The sequence below is a fragment of the Artemia franciscana genome, chromosome 21 (genome assembly GCF_032884065.1).
Source record: "Artemia franciscana chromosome 21, ASM3288406v1, whole genome shotgun sequence".
Classification (NCBI taxonomy): domain Eukaryota; kingdom Metazoa; phylum Arthropoda; class Branchiopoda; order Anostraca; family Artemiidae; genus Artemia; species Artemia franciscana.
Genome location: NC_088883.1, coordinates 9,750,637 through 9,766,972, shown reverse-complemented (window position 1 = coordinate 9,766,972; position 16,336 = coordinate 9,750,637). Strand labels below are relative to the sequence as shown.

The 16,336-nt window shown below is 34.0% G+C and overlaps 1 protein-coding gene across 3 annotated transcripts in view; it reads right to left on the bottom strand.

Moving 5' to 3' along the window:
- Positions 1–16,336, bottom strand: part of LOC136041027 (uncharacterized) — a 251,653-nt gene that overhangs the window by 45,073 nt on the left and 190,244 nt on the right. For all 3 annotated transcript variants that reach the window (XM_065725549.1, XM_065725547.1, XM_065725548.1), the window contains 2 exons: positions 9,179–9,403; positions 5,874–6,040 (listed from right to left, as the gene is read on the bottom strand). In XM_065725549.1, coding sequence (XP_065581621.1) covers positions 5,874–6,040; positions 9,179–9,403 — 392 coding nt within the window. The remainder of the gene's footprint in view (positions 1–5,873; positions 6,041–9,178; positions 9,404–16,336) is intronic.

Genomic DNA, 16,336 nt, shown 5'->3' with positions numbered 1-16,336 from the left:
GCAGTAGTAAAATAGTATAATAATATATGCACAATTAGTTGCATAATTTTATGCTCCTAAGTCTGTTTGTTTTTTTCATCTCAAACTTTCAATTCCCTTTATTTTAACAGATGGCGTGGTTGTAACTTCTGCCAATACTTTCGTGATTCTGATTAAATTCAAATATTTTCTCCATCTACTATCATAAATATTCAAAAATTGAGTGTATTTTACCCATCTAGTTTGAAGTTACTCATTTTAGCCTCCTAGTTTGAACTTAAATTCAAGCTTTGCTCTCTTCAATATGGGACCTTAGCTTACAAAAATTGGTTACCATTTTTTTTAATGTCAGCCCGCTTGGAAAGGAGTGAATCACTGTCCTTAGTAGTCCAAGTTTTAAAAACGAGTTTGTCGACTCCTTCAAATTCGGTGATTCAGAGGCTATTGACTCCTTCAAAGATTCAACATACACTTACAACCTCATGATGGATCAAGACAAAAGAATAATGGCATACCAGATACTTGAAAGTATCTGGCGCCGCAAATTTTGGAATAAAAAAAGAGATAAACCTGAATAAAAAAAAAAGTATCCGTAAATCAATAAACCGAAATATCGAAGCTCCAAAATAAACCTGAAAGCAAATTAAAAGGATTCAGTAAGAAGAGCTCCCCTTTCACACAAAGGAGATTTTTTACTCAAAGGTGATAAGGTAAATATTGTCTCAGGTATCATACTCCCCTAGAAACTTGACACCTCTTTGAAGTTTTCCACAATTTCTTTGATTTTTCACATAAGGTCTTAATTTTTTACCGAAGCTCCCTCCCCCCCCCACCTAGGAAAAAATAAATTCCTCTGATATTACTTCCTACACATGTAGCTGTCTCAAAACTTATTTATCCATTATATCTTCTTTGTCACGCGTAGAAACAACTTTAATTCATCCATAAGATAATAAAAAGAGACCTCCGCTTCCCTAATTTCTAGTCTTAACTTTTAGTTAAATAGAAAAAACATATTTTTTCAACAGAAAGTAAGGAGCAGCATTAAAATTTAAAACGAACATAAATTATTACGTATATGAAAGGGAATCCCCCCTCCTCAACACCGCACTCTTTACGCCAATGTTTTTGATCACTTTGAAAAAACTTCTAATTAAACGACCTTTGTGTTTCAGGTGTCGTTCTTAAGGGATTGGGACAAAATTCAAGATTTAGCGTAAAGAGAAAGGTGCTGAGGAGGGGGGAGACCACTTCATATACGTAATAATTTCTTTTCGTTTGAAGTTTTACTGCTGCTCCTTACTTTCGGTTGAAAGAACTTGTTTTTCTATTTAATTTCTGGTTATTTTTTAAACAATGCCAGGAAATCTGGCACCACCTCCACAGAGAAATCCCCCTCTCCACGGAAATATCCTCTAGACAATTCAATTCCGGTGAAAATAGCCCCGGGCAATGACCCTTAACGACTCCAAAAATAAAATTTAGACGGAAAAGAGAAAGCAAGACACGTAAGAAGAACTTTGTATAGGAATTCTGGCAAATGTCCCCAGTGTAAAATTTCCCCTGATAGGTTCATACCCTGGGAACTTCCATCCCCATGGAAAATTTATCCCAGAAAAAACCAAGATCAGAAAATTCGTCCCCCCACCCGTAAATGTATACATACTTTTCAATAACAAAAACTCTCTATAAGCAATGGGAAAATTTTTAAACTTACAGACATTTCCTCTGGGGCTGTGTGTGTGCGTGGGGGGGGGGATCATGGCATAGCCAAAGGTATAGTTAGTGGGCTTCTCAAATATAGTGAACAGCATGGCTATTTCAAAATTTGACTTGACAATTTTGGGAAAAAATGGGTGGAGGAGGGGGCCAATGCCCTCCAATCTTTTAGGTCATTTAAAATCTTTCTTCTGGCAAAAATACAAAATTCCACATTTTTACATGTAGGAGCTTGAAAACTCTACAGTAGGGTTTTCTGAAACGCTGAACCTGGGGTGTAATTTTCGTTAAGATTCTATGACTTTTAGGGGGTGTTTCCCCTTTTTTCGAAAATCAGGCAAATTTTCTCAGGCTCGTAGCCTTTAATGAGAAAAGCTAAACTTTATGAAAGTTATATATTTGAAATCAGCACATTAAGCCAATTCTTTTGATATATCTATAGGTATCAAAATTTGTTTTTTAGAATTTCAGTTTCTATTGAGCCGGATCGCTCTTTACAGTTCGTTACCACGAACTGTTTGACACTGTTTGAATACTGTTAATATGTGTGTACTTTTATGAATTTGACCTTGGAATATAACTTCGGGAATATAACTGTAAGACATCCTATAAATTGTTCTAGAAACAAACAGTATTTTTTAATGGAAATAAGAGAAGAAATGTATTTATCGAAGAAGTGAATCTAGGGCGTCAAATCCACCGTAAGATTCCTCCGTTCTAACGCATACCAATTTGCTACTAAATATATATTCCATTTATGCAGTCACGATGAGTTCGACACATAAACAAGGAAAGAAGAGTAAGGAAACAAAAAGAAAAGAAGCTGTGACGTTTCTACGACATCTCCACTCTATCCTTCTTCGAGTAGATGTAAATGTGCGTTGAATCTTTGAAGGAACCAAAAGTTCTATGCGATGGTACAATCATCCCTAAAGATTTACAACGTCCATACACAAATAAACGGCTTGTTTAGGCAGATATAAGGTTGGATATAAGACGGTTTTAGCTAGTAACTATAAAACTGATCCCGCCTTACATACCTTCTAATAATAATAATAGAAAAAAATATTGTACTTTAGTATGATTAACGCTATTGACCTTATTCAAGCTATTGCCCAAAATGAAAGATTCTTATTACTGTAGGTCACCTGTTAAGACGAACCACTACACACATTAAAGAAGGGCATGCGTATTCTGACACGGTATTTTTATGTTACTGTGTTTACAGGATATACGGTATAAAAGGCATACAAATACAGTGCAGGGCAGGGTATCTTTTATGATACAGTGCCTACGGTGTTTTATGGTGTTATATGGTGTTAAATGGTGTTTTAATTATGACATAAAAACGCTTCGTTCTTGGTAACATCTAAAAAACAACCAAAGTTCTAACTTATCATTTCAACTTTAAGGATGTACTTAAAGGATTGTTACCCTTTTAAATTCCTAAAATCCCATTATTTCAGAAGAAAAACGAAATTTATTTTTCTTTAAGTTTTTTTTTTTTAAGCTTTTGGTTTGCAGCACTCTAAAAAGTTTGCTTAACGACACTCTATGAGGGAATTCCCATTACCAATTTTTTTCAGAAAGGAATTCATCATTCCTTTGATTGTAAACCTCAGGTTATGAAGTTTACACTCAAAAGGGCGTTGTAAACCTCATAACCTGAACACCTTGAGCAGTCCTCATAAGCTTATTCTGATGTAATGAGCTCCTAATCACCACTTAATTCATGAAGGAATGCTTAACCTACTAATTGTATCACAAAAGAATTTCAATTCTACCCATTCCATTTATACCCACTACCCAATCTACCAAATATCTACCCAACTAATCTCCCAATATCTATCACTAATCTTGCACTGACAAAGCCATGCTCTCTGAGCCACAAATTTAATCAAGGCCACGGAGTATATGCATAGGCAAAATCATAAGGGCCAGAAGCAAGTTTTTTGGAAGGGAGTTTTTTGGAAGACTTGGACTGCTTAAATGCCTTAATTTGAATCTTATCTTACAGGGTAAAAACAATACCAGGCAGCAAACCCCATTCTAACGAATTTTTCGTTTCATTAACCTGTTTTAGCGTTTCATTCATTGCAGTTTCATTCATTAAATTCATTCATTCATTACAATTGTAGAAAGTGGGAATGAATCCAATTTTTGGCCCAGCTTATTGTTTGACATAAGCTTTGACATCGTTTGACATAGGGTTAGTCAAACGAGTATCCCAATCTGTTGTGGAAAAATTTTTACGTTTCTTCCATAACCTTTCCAAGAAGAAACGTTTAACCAGTTTAAACGTTTAAACGTTGAGCCATACTTAACCAGTGTCATCATCATTGTTTCTGATATTTTGATCTTATTTTGAGGAATTTTCTTCCTATTCTTCTCAACAACAGAAAAAGCAGACTCCAGTGTAATAATTATATTTGTTGCATCTTAAATGCATTCTTCATTTTTAATAGCAATTCTACCATAGCTGAAGATCTCCACTTGATCAATTTTCTCGCCACTTGAATACCCTCATTGATTCCTAGTCTAAGCAACTTAATGCTCCTAATTTTTAAACCTATCCCTACATTTTGAACCATACGAGCCTCGACAAATTTAATCGTTTTGCTTAGTTTTATCTATGACAGTCAAATTATCTGTGCAATTCTAAGCAAGTTCTAACTTCCCATTTGATGTCGTATCCTCGCATAGCCTGTCCCGTGTTTCTTAGATCAAAGTCCATCAAATAAGTCACAGCCTTACCTAAGTAAGATTGATAATAATATTTTGCAAAATATGATCAATAAAGTATTTTGCATAACCTAAGGGAATCTGTCGTGTTTTCAATTTTTTTAAAATGTAAATCTCAAAAAGGCAAGTTTTAATGATAATACCTCCCATCCTAAAAAGGAATTGTTCAAACTGCAGGGAGCGAAAATGATTAAAATTTTCACCAGAACAATTCACATTAATGGAAAACAACCCTGCTTAAACCCTTATTCTACACTGTACCAACTGCTAATCTGCTATACCTACTACTTACTAGTAGGCACTTATATGGCATACCCTGCAAGGATAGGACCTTAACTAAAGCTTTCCTATCTGCCTAACCACTGCCAGCTAACAGTCTATAAGATTAAGGGCTTAACGGGTCCGATGATTTAGACACTTATCAATCAAACAATTCCCGTGTAATCAGGGAGTGACAGGGGCTAATAGCAACCGAAAGTCTAAAAGACGGAATTTCTATGACTATTTATAAAGATACGAAAAAGTGTTTCTTATCATAGCTCTTAATGTGAAAAATCATGAATTTCAACGGCACCTATAAAAAGTTATGAGCCTGAGTATAATTTAGAAACAGGGACAAAACATCCCCAAAAGGATCTTACTGAAAATTACACCTTTAATTCACACATAAGAGAATCCTTATTTTGGAATTTTCGAGCACCTATCGACAAAATATGAAATTTCATGATTTTAACGCGAGATTCAAAGTTCTAAGACTAAGAGTTCTAGTGCCCTAATTTAATTAGCTATAAACCCTGTACCAGTGAGACATTATATAAAGGCCACCCATACAATACATGTAAGAACAAACACATGTTTACATGCGCTTGTTCTTGAAAACATAGTACAGGCTTTTAAACCTAACTCAGCGCCAACAAGTGTCAGCATTTTAGTTGCCAGGTCTTTTTTTTCAGAGAGGGGTTACAAGTTTGTTGCATAGCCTGACAAGAACTAAAACCTATCCCTGAGACCCGCAGTGCCAAGCAGAAACCAATCCACTGGGCAACCATAAGGGTTGACTATCATATGGGTATCATTTTAAGTATAGAGGGCACTTTGGGTCTAGGGAGCTTACGGTTAACTTCCACGAAACATCTCAAGTTTAGATTCCAGGTGAGACGAAAAATATCTGGTCCTGCTGTACGTATATATGTTTCGCATATATCCTCCTGTATATATGTAAGCGGTTTGGGCCAGTTTGTTGCTAGAAAATTAGCACGAAGCAGTAATAGTAGTAGCATATTATGATATATTATGGGGAGCCAATTAAAATATTTAAATATCATGTCATATATTAAAAGATATTGGTCGAAAGTTAACATTGACTTATGGGGAAAAGTGCTTTTTTTCAGTTAAAAATCGTATATATTTTTTTGTATTCAAAAAAATCTTACTCTTGTAGTTCAGCTATTGTCTTATCTTTCGCAAATTGTTCTTCTTGCGACATCTGTACCAGCTTCATTAATTTTTCTGCTTCATCGGATGCCCTCTGTTTTTCTTCGCGGAGCTGTTTTAGTTCTTCATCAGAAGCGACTATGCTAGCGCTATCTTTTTTAGCAATCTAGAAAAAACGAAAAAAAGTTTTAGCAATACAATAAAGGCTTTTTGAATCTCTATTTAGTGATAAAATATAAGTAATGAAATATTTTTTTCACTCATTGTAGTTTTGCTCCATGATGCTCAGTTTGATTTGCTCAATCTGCTCATTAGAAAGTTCCTGTTTGGCTACTAGTAACGCATTAGTATGTATAGTATTGCGAAGTCTTTTCCATACGTTGGAATTTATACTGAGTGTTCGAATCTGATTAACAACCTTGCAGTTACTCGTTCAATTAACACACAATAATACTATATCAGTAAAAAAAAGAAACAAACCTTAAAAAAAAAATCAGAAAAATGTTTTCTAAAGAAAAGTAAAGAATGATATGAGAAAATACGCAGAAATAATATCAGATAATAAGTTGAAAATAAAACGAATATAAACTACTGTTTAAAGAATAAATGAAATTTAAAACAAACAGAAATTAAAATGAATGATCAAGTCAAACGCGATGGGCTTTTGTAGCCTGAGCCTTGACTCTGTTTGACGAGCGCACCCATAATGATACCTTTTTCATTTCGCTTTTTAATTCCCGCTGCGCTAAAGTTGACAAACTTGTTAGCTTAACAAGTATTTTATTAGATTTTTATTCCAATAATCAATTTGATCTTATCACCTTATGGCGCACAGTTTATGGTCTTATAATTCTATCAGTAAAAAAAGAAAAGTGCAACGTGTCTGCTGTTGAACAAAATATTTTAATTAAATCTAATTGTCTTAATTATCTCTTTATAAGAGACAAACCATCTAGGAAACACTCTTTAATACGGTGTATACAGTTTTAAATAAGGCTAAGCTGGTTGGAGCTGTCTGACTAAAATCTTTGAAAACTTCTTTGTTTGGTAAATTTCTTTTTTCACGACTATTAGCAGTCTATTACGCCATGAATCGTGGTGGTTGTCACCAAGGACATTCAGAGTTTAATTGTTTGCACAGCGTTGCAACTTAAAAGCTTTTCACTCTTTTTACTTATTCAAAATTTCGCAAGAGAAACATAATCAAGTTTTGCGTTCTTTTTTGCTAGCTCAGAATTTGAAATAGAAGCTGAAATAGATAAACACTGCATAAATAGAAGCAGAAATTGATAAATCAGAAATGGATAAAACCAAAAAAAAGAGATGGCGTTAATTAGCTTCCGTTTCTGACAGGGCTTAAGGAAGAATGGGATTTGCTAAAAATCATTTTCATTCAATCATTTCAATTATTGAAACCAAAAACTCATTAGCTGAAATGTGAAGATGAATGCAACAAAAATAAACCAGCCCAATAAAAGTACATTTTGACTTATAAGAGGTAAATATAAGGAAATACTATTTATAAGAGAAAGTTACAAGGGTTAGATCTTCGCTGATTTAACATGGCAAGGTATGAATTAAAAATCATTAGCCCCACACACAGTGTAGCGTCAGGCGACTTCACTAGAAAAGTGAAAAATTTTAAAGAAAATTGAATAATTTATGTATTAGTCTGTAACATAATAGGATTTATGCTCAGTTCTCTCGATAAGCGAGAACTAGTTACCTTTTGTTATTTTTGTTTTCAAAAATTATGTAAAACTAAAATCTAGCCTGAACAAAATAGGCATAAGCTTGGGAAGATCTTGGCGAGCTAAGTAGCCTAATTGAATTTAAGCTGATAAGCCCACCGGTGACCTAATCCTATTTTCTGAATCCTCTCCTACATCAGTAGTGTCATTTCAAAAAATTCAGGTGAGGTCAAAATGTATTTTTTCAAAATCTGGGGGAGGGGGCATTTTTGAATTTAAAAAAAAGAAAAAAAATAATAAGTTTTAATTAAAATACTAAAAACGGCTTTTCATAATGTCGGTGGGAAGGGAGACTAGAAAGAATACATACCCCCATATCTCCCTCCTCTACTGGCAACGCTGCCCATCATTTTAAATATCTAAAAGGAAAAGCATGCAGTGGTCAAACAAAGCCAGCAAAAATAGATGACGCTGATCATTTTTTTTTACACTAGCACCCGTTTCCTTTGCAAGCCTCCTTACGGTTTAATTGTTAAGTTAAAGGAAAATTTAATAAAAGAACGACGAATAAAAGAATGTGATAAAAGAATGTTGGACAGGCTTTATAATTCTTTTTTAAGCCCCATCTATTTTTTCTTACACCTACTTAGCGTTTTTCTTCTTCAACCGGGCACAGCCAAATCTGTCCTGTCTTCTGCGATTTTGTAAATATTTACTTCAGTTTCCTATTTGGACTAGAAATAGTTATATTTCTAGGCGGTGCGATTTTTCTGAAACTTGTGAAAAGAGGGATGAGCAATCGATTAATTTTCATAAGTGGTCTGAAAAATAGTTCACATTCCTCTGAATTGTATTAGGCCAACTTAGTAATTTTGTATTATTTATGTTTAAAGAGTGAGCATTACGAGTAAAAGTATGTTCAATTTTCTATCAGCCCAGCTAAGGTATGTTTTCTATTATGAGCGAAATTATTTTTCTTGTGCTTTGTGTTTTTGCTGAATAAGAATCATATTGTTGTCCCAAAGTAGTTTTTGTCCTTTTTTTTTCGTTAGTGTGCATATCCTGCGGTTTGTGTTTTTTCTTAAATAGCGACGAAGACCACACTGCCTTTCTATCATAAACAAAAAGTAGAACAATAGGGAAATTTTTTATATAAGACAGCGGAAAGCCACTTTAACTGAATATTTCGACCCTATATCCAAGAACCGTCCTCAGCAAAACAAGAGAAGAAAAAACGAATATAAAAGAACTCATATTAAATACAAACTTTAAAACTAAAATATTTTCAAAACAGCCCTAGCATTATTACTTCAAGGAAGTTAAACCAGGCTAAATATTTTGTTGAAATATTTTAGTTTTAAAGATTGTATTTTAATGTGAGTTCTTTTATATTTATTTTTCCTTCATTTGTTTTGCTGAGGATGGTCCTTGGATATAGGGTTGAAATATTCATTTAAAGTTGCGTTCCAATGTCGTATATAAAAAAAAATTCCCTATTGTTCTACTTGTTGTTTATGTGTTTTTCTTCTTTTTATTTACATCTCAAGTTCGCATTTTTGTACGTAGAGGGTGCAAGTAAATTGTTATTATTATTATTACTAGTATATAATTACCATTTTTGCTTTTTCTTCCATGTTGACCAGTTCTTCATGTCTTTTCTTCATTTTTCTATCAAGTTCTTCCAATTGTTTTTGCTTCTCATCCAGTTGTCTTTGGCGCTGATCTAAAATAGACTTCTGTTCTTCTAGAAATTGGCGCTGCTCCTCCAATTGCTTTTTTAGCTCCGGTGATATGTTATTTTTAGATATTGAATTCTTATTGGCCTGTTCCAAGTCAAGCTAAAAATAAAATATAACGAAATTTATCATGTCCTATAAACAGATAATGCATCAATGATGAGGATATACATAGAATATATAAGAAATACAGGAAGTGATTCATAACATAACAAAATGGTAGTTACAAATGGTAATTTTTGATTTTTTTTTATAGAATAAACCACATCTTCTAGAATTAAACAGTCTGATAATACCCAATGTTTTGTTCACCTGAATATAAGCTTGAAAGTAACGGAATTGGAAAGTAACGGAAGGCCAAGGCATACCATACATCTATGCTTGCATACAGGGCAGGGGAGCTTAAATTAGTCCCATGACCGCACAAAAAACTTGCGACGACTAAACCGAAAAAAAAAGGCTTCAACTACTTCAATAACTCTTAAGATATAAATACACTCTTAAGAAACCAACTTAATTAGCTTCGTATAGAAAATAGTCGAGACAATATAAAAAGAAGGTACAACAATAGATTTACTTTTAACTCAATAGTCATGTCGGGAGGGGGGTGGGGTCTTTAAAACCATAAATATTTGGTGTTCGTTTACATGCTACTGCAACTACTGCTACTACTTCTACTACAAATTCATTACAGCACCAAGTCACCTCAGGCCAACAAAGTTGCACACACTCTCCATCCCAATATATTCAAAGCTTCTCGCTTTACACTGTCCAAAGAAGTTCCAATTTGCTTTAAAACCTTTCTTACGACCTCCTGTCAAACCCATCCGGGGACGACCTGCTTTTCGCTTGGCCTTAGATGGATAGCCAAAAAGAACGATCTTTGGCAATCTGTGATCCTTCATCCTTAAAGCATGCTCAGACATCTCAGCCTCTCTTGTAGCCCTAGAAAGGGGGATACTACCACGTTTTTTGTACAGCATACTGTTCTAAGTACGGTCAGTCAATCGAGTACCCAAAACAGCCAGTAAGAAATTCCTCTTGGAAATATATAACAAATTCTTTATTTGCTGGAGCATTGAAAATGTTTTTAAGACAAAGAATTTCAAAGAAGAGAGAAAGGAGGAGAGATGACGAAACGAAGAGAGAAAGGAAGAGAAAAGAAGAGAGAAATTGCAAAAGAAGAGAGAGACGAATAACACTTGAAGTAAAAAACAGAAGAAAAGTATGCAAATATTTCGGCCGAGACCACCGCTCAACCGTCCTCCGTGCAGAATAGTAAAAAATACAAATAGAAGTCAAAAGAACAATTTAAAAACCAAACCTAGAAAACAAACAATGAAACTATAATAAAAACCTTTCTGAGCAACGATGAAAGAGAACATCGTTGCTTAGTCACGATTACATAAAAAAAAAACTAGTTTTTCTAACTGAAAGTAAGGAGCGACATTAAAACTTAAAAAGAACAGAAATTACTCCGTATATGAAATGGGTTGTCCCCTCCGCAATCCTTCGCTCTTTATGCTAAAGCTTTTAATTGTTTTAAAAAGCAGAATTGTGATAAAGAGTCAAACTTTAGCGTAAAGAGCGAAGGATTGCGGAGGGGACAACCCATTTCATATACGGAGTAATTTCTGTTCGTTTTAAGTTTTAATGTCGCTCCTAAGTTTAACGTTTTTGAATTAATGCATGTTTGATTTTGGCTCTCCACACATAAATTATTAAAATGAAATTTACATTTTAATTCCTTTTTTGCTAAATGGCTTTCTCTTAGTTCTGATCAGACGATTTTGAGAAATAAGGGATGGGGAAGGAGGCCTAGTTGCCATGCAATTTTTCGGTTACACAAAAAGACAACTATAAATTTTAATTTTTAACGAATTTTTTTATTAGTAAAAAATATACTTAACTTAAGAATTAACTTATGTAACAAACTTTTATATTCTTAAATTTTTATTATGTATATGAGGGGGTATATATAGAGCGAGGTATTTATCTCCTCCTAAATACCTCGCTCTTTATCCTAAAGTATTTTTAGAACCCCTAATATACGTAATAATCTCTGTTCGTTTTAAGTTTCAATGCTACTCCTTACTTTCAATTGAAAAAACTTTTCCATGTTTATTTTTTCACTGTTTTTTTTTATAGTAATTTTAGAAAATCCTGCGCCCTTTTCATTGAATTTCTGTTGCCACATGACATATTTCTCCAAGGAAAGATCCTCCCACAGAGCCCCCTCCCCTCAACCCCACCCCCAAAACAAAACAAAAATCCCCTGAAAACGACTGTACACTTCCCAATAACCATTAGTATATGTTAAAACTGGTCGAAGTTTGTAACTTGCAGCCCCTCCCCCAGGGACTGTGGGGGAGTAAGTCATTCCCAAAGACATAGTTATTATGGTTTTTGACTATGTGGAACAAAATGGCTATCTTAAAATTTTAATCTGTTGACTTTGGAGAAAAAATGAGCGTGGGAGGGGGCCTAGGTGCCCTCCAATTTTTTGGTCACTTAAAAAGGGCACTAGAACTTTTCATTTCCGTTAGAATGAGCCCTCTTGCAACATTCTAAGACCACTTGGTCGATACGATGACCCCTGGGGAAAAAAAAACAAATAAACACGCACCCGTGATTTGTCTTCTGGCAAAAAATACGAAATTCCACATTTTTGTAGATAGGAGCTTGAAAATTTTGCTATAGGGTTCTCTAATACGCTGAATGTGATGGTGTGATTTTCGTTAAGATTCTGTGACTTTTAGGGGGTGTTTTCCCCTATTTTCTAAAATAAGACAAATTTTCTCAGGCTCGTAACTTTTGATGACAAAGACCAAATTTTATGAAACTTATAGATTTAAAATCAGCATAAAAATTCGATTCTTTTGATGTATACTTTAGCATCAAAATTCTGTTATTTAGAGTTTCGTTTACTATTGAGCCGGGTCGCTCCTTACTACTGTTCGTTACCACGAACTGTTTGATTAGCCAGTATTGTCTCAAAAATTATTTATGAAAATGTTCTGAGGCATAAGTTAATAAGTTATTCATATTGAATGCATGGTTCTAAATACAGAAAGTATTGTTCGGCAGCAATCGTTGATATAGTTTTTGGAAATGTATTTGAACAAAAACACTCAAGAGTCACTAAAGTTCTTTGACGGTGCAATATTATAAATTAGAAAAAGGAGACCTGGTCAAAATGTCTTCTGAAATATTCAAATTGAAATTGAAATATTGAATTGAAATATTGAATATTGAATGGAAATATTCAAAACTGCTTAGTTGAACGCAATTCACCTGATTACAAAAGTAATGTCATGATTTTTGTTATATTTACATTTAAACATTATTAATTTTAAATTTACGCAGAATTATTTCATAATAGCCGAAAATATACTGCATAAACTTACTATTTTATAGTTATTTTATTAAGCCTTTCAACCAAATTAGTCAAAACCAATTAAACTTGTAGTTTAAATTAGGAATTAATATCAAGCTAATTGAATAAAATTTAAGCTAATATTTTTCCTCATACATATATAACCTGAAGGACCAATACGGCCGCACGGCCAAAAGTACTTCTCGGTGTAATAGAAGAAAAAAAGGGAAAGAAACTAATAACATATCTATTAACTATAAAACTAAATTATTATTTGTATCTTTGCTTTAATATTTATCGTATTTTGCAACAACGATCTGCAACAAAGACCTTGTATTAAAGAAAAACTTTTTCTCCAGATAATTTGTTTGGGTCACATGCTTCTTTTTCTAATATATAAAATAAAAAAAAAACAAGTCTTTTCAACTGAAAGTAAGGAGCAACATTAAAAATTAAAACGAACGAAAGAAACTATTACGTATATTAGGGGGTTTGCCCCTCTTCAATACCTCGCTCGTTACGCTATAGTTACAATTTTGTTCCAATTCTTTAAGAATGACCCCTGAATCAAAAAGGCCGTTTAATTATAATAAGTAGCTCTCTTTAAAGTACTAAAAAAAAACTTTAGCGTAAAGAGTGGGGTATTGAAGAGGTATAAAAATAGGAAAAAGTGAAAATTTATTTTCAATGAAAACAGCTTCATATCGGGTTATGCCACTTTCGGAAATAGCGGGTGTCAAAATTTAAAGAAAAGAGACTTGTTTGCAACAATCAATAGAAACACGCTGTTTCTATTGTTTCTAAAACACGCTGTTTACCAAACAGCTTAAGAATACATATTTTTCCTTTGAAGACCGAATTAACAAATTTTTATTGTTTGAATTTTTGAACAAAAAACGGTGTTAAATTTAGATAATTAGTTTTACTATTTATTTTCAGCGTTCAACTTGATACACTGAAAAAACGTAATACTACCTATACATTTTGTATTTCAGAGAAAGCCATACCTTTCAGGCATGAATAAACCTAAGATGTATCTATCGGGGAAGGGGGGGGGGCAAGAAATATTTCCGTTTTAATGTCCTTGGTACTTTCAAGTTATTTACTTCTATAAATTAACTTTATCCATACAAGAGTAAATCGATTCAGAGACATACTTCCCCCTATTTATCCCTGTCTTAAAATGTTCCTTATGCGTGAGGCATAGCTCATCAATCTTTCAAAGGATTCCTAACTACCTTTAGTAGACGTACTAGAATGGGATATAATTATCGAGAATTTCCAAGATATGAAACATGATATGGGTCGTTAATAATGAACGTGTTGGAGTAATGAACTACGTTGTCTCCCAGTAGATTAATCCGTCTTATTCAACTTACACAACATTATTTTGGATATTATAAGGAATTATCTAGGACCGTTCTTAAGTGGGTTTATTACATTGTGATTGAAATGTAAAAAAATACTCAAAATAGTTTTAAGAGAAAAAACTAAAAAAATTAGTAAGTTTTGAGTTTTTTCATTACTTAGCTAGATAGGAGATGAAGACACAGCTAGATATGCTTTTTTATGTTCTTTCCAAGTTTACTGATCACCTTGACAAATATTGTTTTAAGCCCTTAGTACCTTGTTCCTTATTATAAAATCATTACTAGAAATTTTGAAACTACATTAGAACAACTATAAATACTTACTGTCTATCTTAGAAATGTATTGCTTAACTTTATTCCCTCCCTCTGACGGAAAAATACACAGTCAATTTCATATATTCAAACTTATCTTTCAACAGTGCGACTCATTTCTTCTTTATTTTCTTATGATGAACACTAACCAACAAGTGGGAATAAAAGGTAAAGAGTACGGCACTGGACTTTAAAGTCCCTACCGGTGTTGCTGATATCCACTTCAGCCAGGAAGTGGACCAACCATTCTTTGCCTTCACCTACTCTTCCTGTTTACCTTCTCCAGATTGTTTCTGGCGCCCTTATTCCTTTTTTTCTATTTTCTTCCTTTTTTCAAAAAAATGTCAACTTGGTCAATTATTGCTGCCCTTGTCACATTACCCCCCCCCTCCCCACGCCAAAGATTTTGCTCAATGGTGCACTTTGTCCCCCCACGATTTTGCTCTAGGTCCACCCCTGATTTAGAGCTGGGTTGAATCTGGTTAAGCTTACAGAGTCACACCACTGATCTCCATTCCACCCAAATAGCCAGCAACACAAGGGCTTAAACCCCTATCCTCACCACTCAAGGATTTCAAATCTAGAATTCTAACCAATCGACAAAAGCGGCTTTTTTAAAAGAGTCATGCTATTCTAAAAAAGTGTGCATTTTTATAATGTGTTGTATAATTATCCATCAGGGAGGGGGGATTAAATAAAAGCAATCCACTTTTATCATTGAGATATGTAAGTATTTATAATTGTTATTACTTTCAAAATTTTTTGGCAAATATAAGGAACAAGGTGTCATATTAAGAGTTAAGATAAAATCTGCAGAGGATGTAGTTAGTATTTTCGGCAAGAGCATAGAAAGACACATCGAGCGGTGTGTTCACGTTCTACGTAGCTAAGTAAAGGAAAAGGCTGAGAAAAAATCAAACAGTTCGTGGTAACGAACTGTAGTAAAGAGCGACCCGGCTCAATAGTAAACGAAACTCTAAAAAATGGAATTTTGATGCTAAGAGATACATCAAAAGAATTGAATTTTCATGCTGATTTTAAATATAAAGTTTTATCAAATTTAGTCTTTGTCAACAAAAGTTACGAGCCTGAGAAAATTTGCCTCATTTTGGAAAATAGGGGGAAACACCCCCTAAAAGTAATATTATCTTAACGAAAATCACACCATCGCATTCAGCGTATCAGAGAACCCTTCAGCAAAAATTTCAAGCTCCTATCTACAAAAATGTGGAATTTCGTATTTTTTGCCAGAAGGCAGATCGGGGGTGCGTCTTTATTTATTTATTTTATTTTTTTCCAGGGGTCATCGTATCGACCAAGTGGTCCTAGAATGTTGCAAAAGGACTCATTCTAACGGGAATGAAAATTTCTAGTGCCCTTTTTAAGTGACCAAAAAATTGGAGGGCACCTACGCCCCTCCCACGCTCATTTTTTCCCAGAGTCAACGGATCAAAATTTTAAGATAGCCATTTTGTCCCGCATAGTCGAAAACCATAATAACTATGTCTATGGGGATGCCTTACTCCCCCACAGTTCCTAGGGGAGGGACTGCAAGTTACAAACTTTGACTAGTGTTTGCATACAGTAATGGTTATTGGGAAGTGTACAGACGTTTTCAGGGAGATTTTTTTGGTTTAGGGGTGGGGTTGAGGGGAGGGGGCTATGTGGTTCCTTAAGAATCTTTCCTTGGAGGAATATGTCATGGGGGAAGAAAAATTCAATGAAAAAGAATTTTTCAATTGAAAGTAAGGAGTAGCATTAAAACTTCAAACGAACAGAGATTATTACGCATATGAGGGGTTCTAAAAATACTTTAGCATAAAGAGCAAGATATTTAGGAGGAGATAAATACCTCGCTCTTTATGCTAAGGTATTTTTAGTAATTTCAATTATTTATTCTACGGTCTTTCTAATTCAGGGATCATTTCTTAAAGAATTGGGACAAAACTTAAGATTTAGCGTAAAGAGCGACGTATT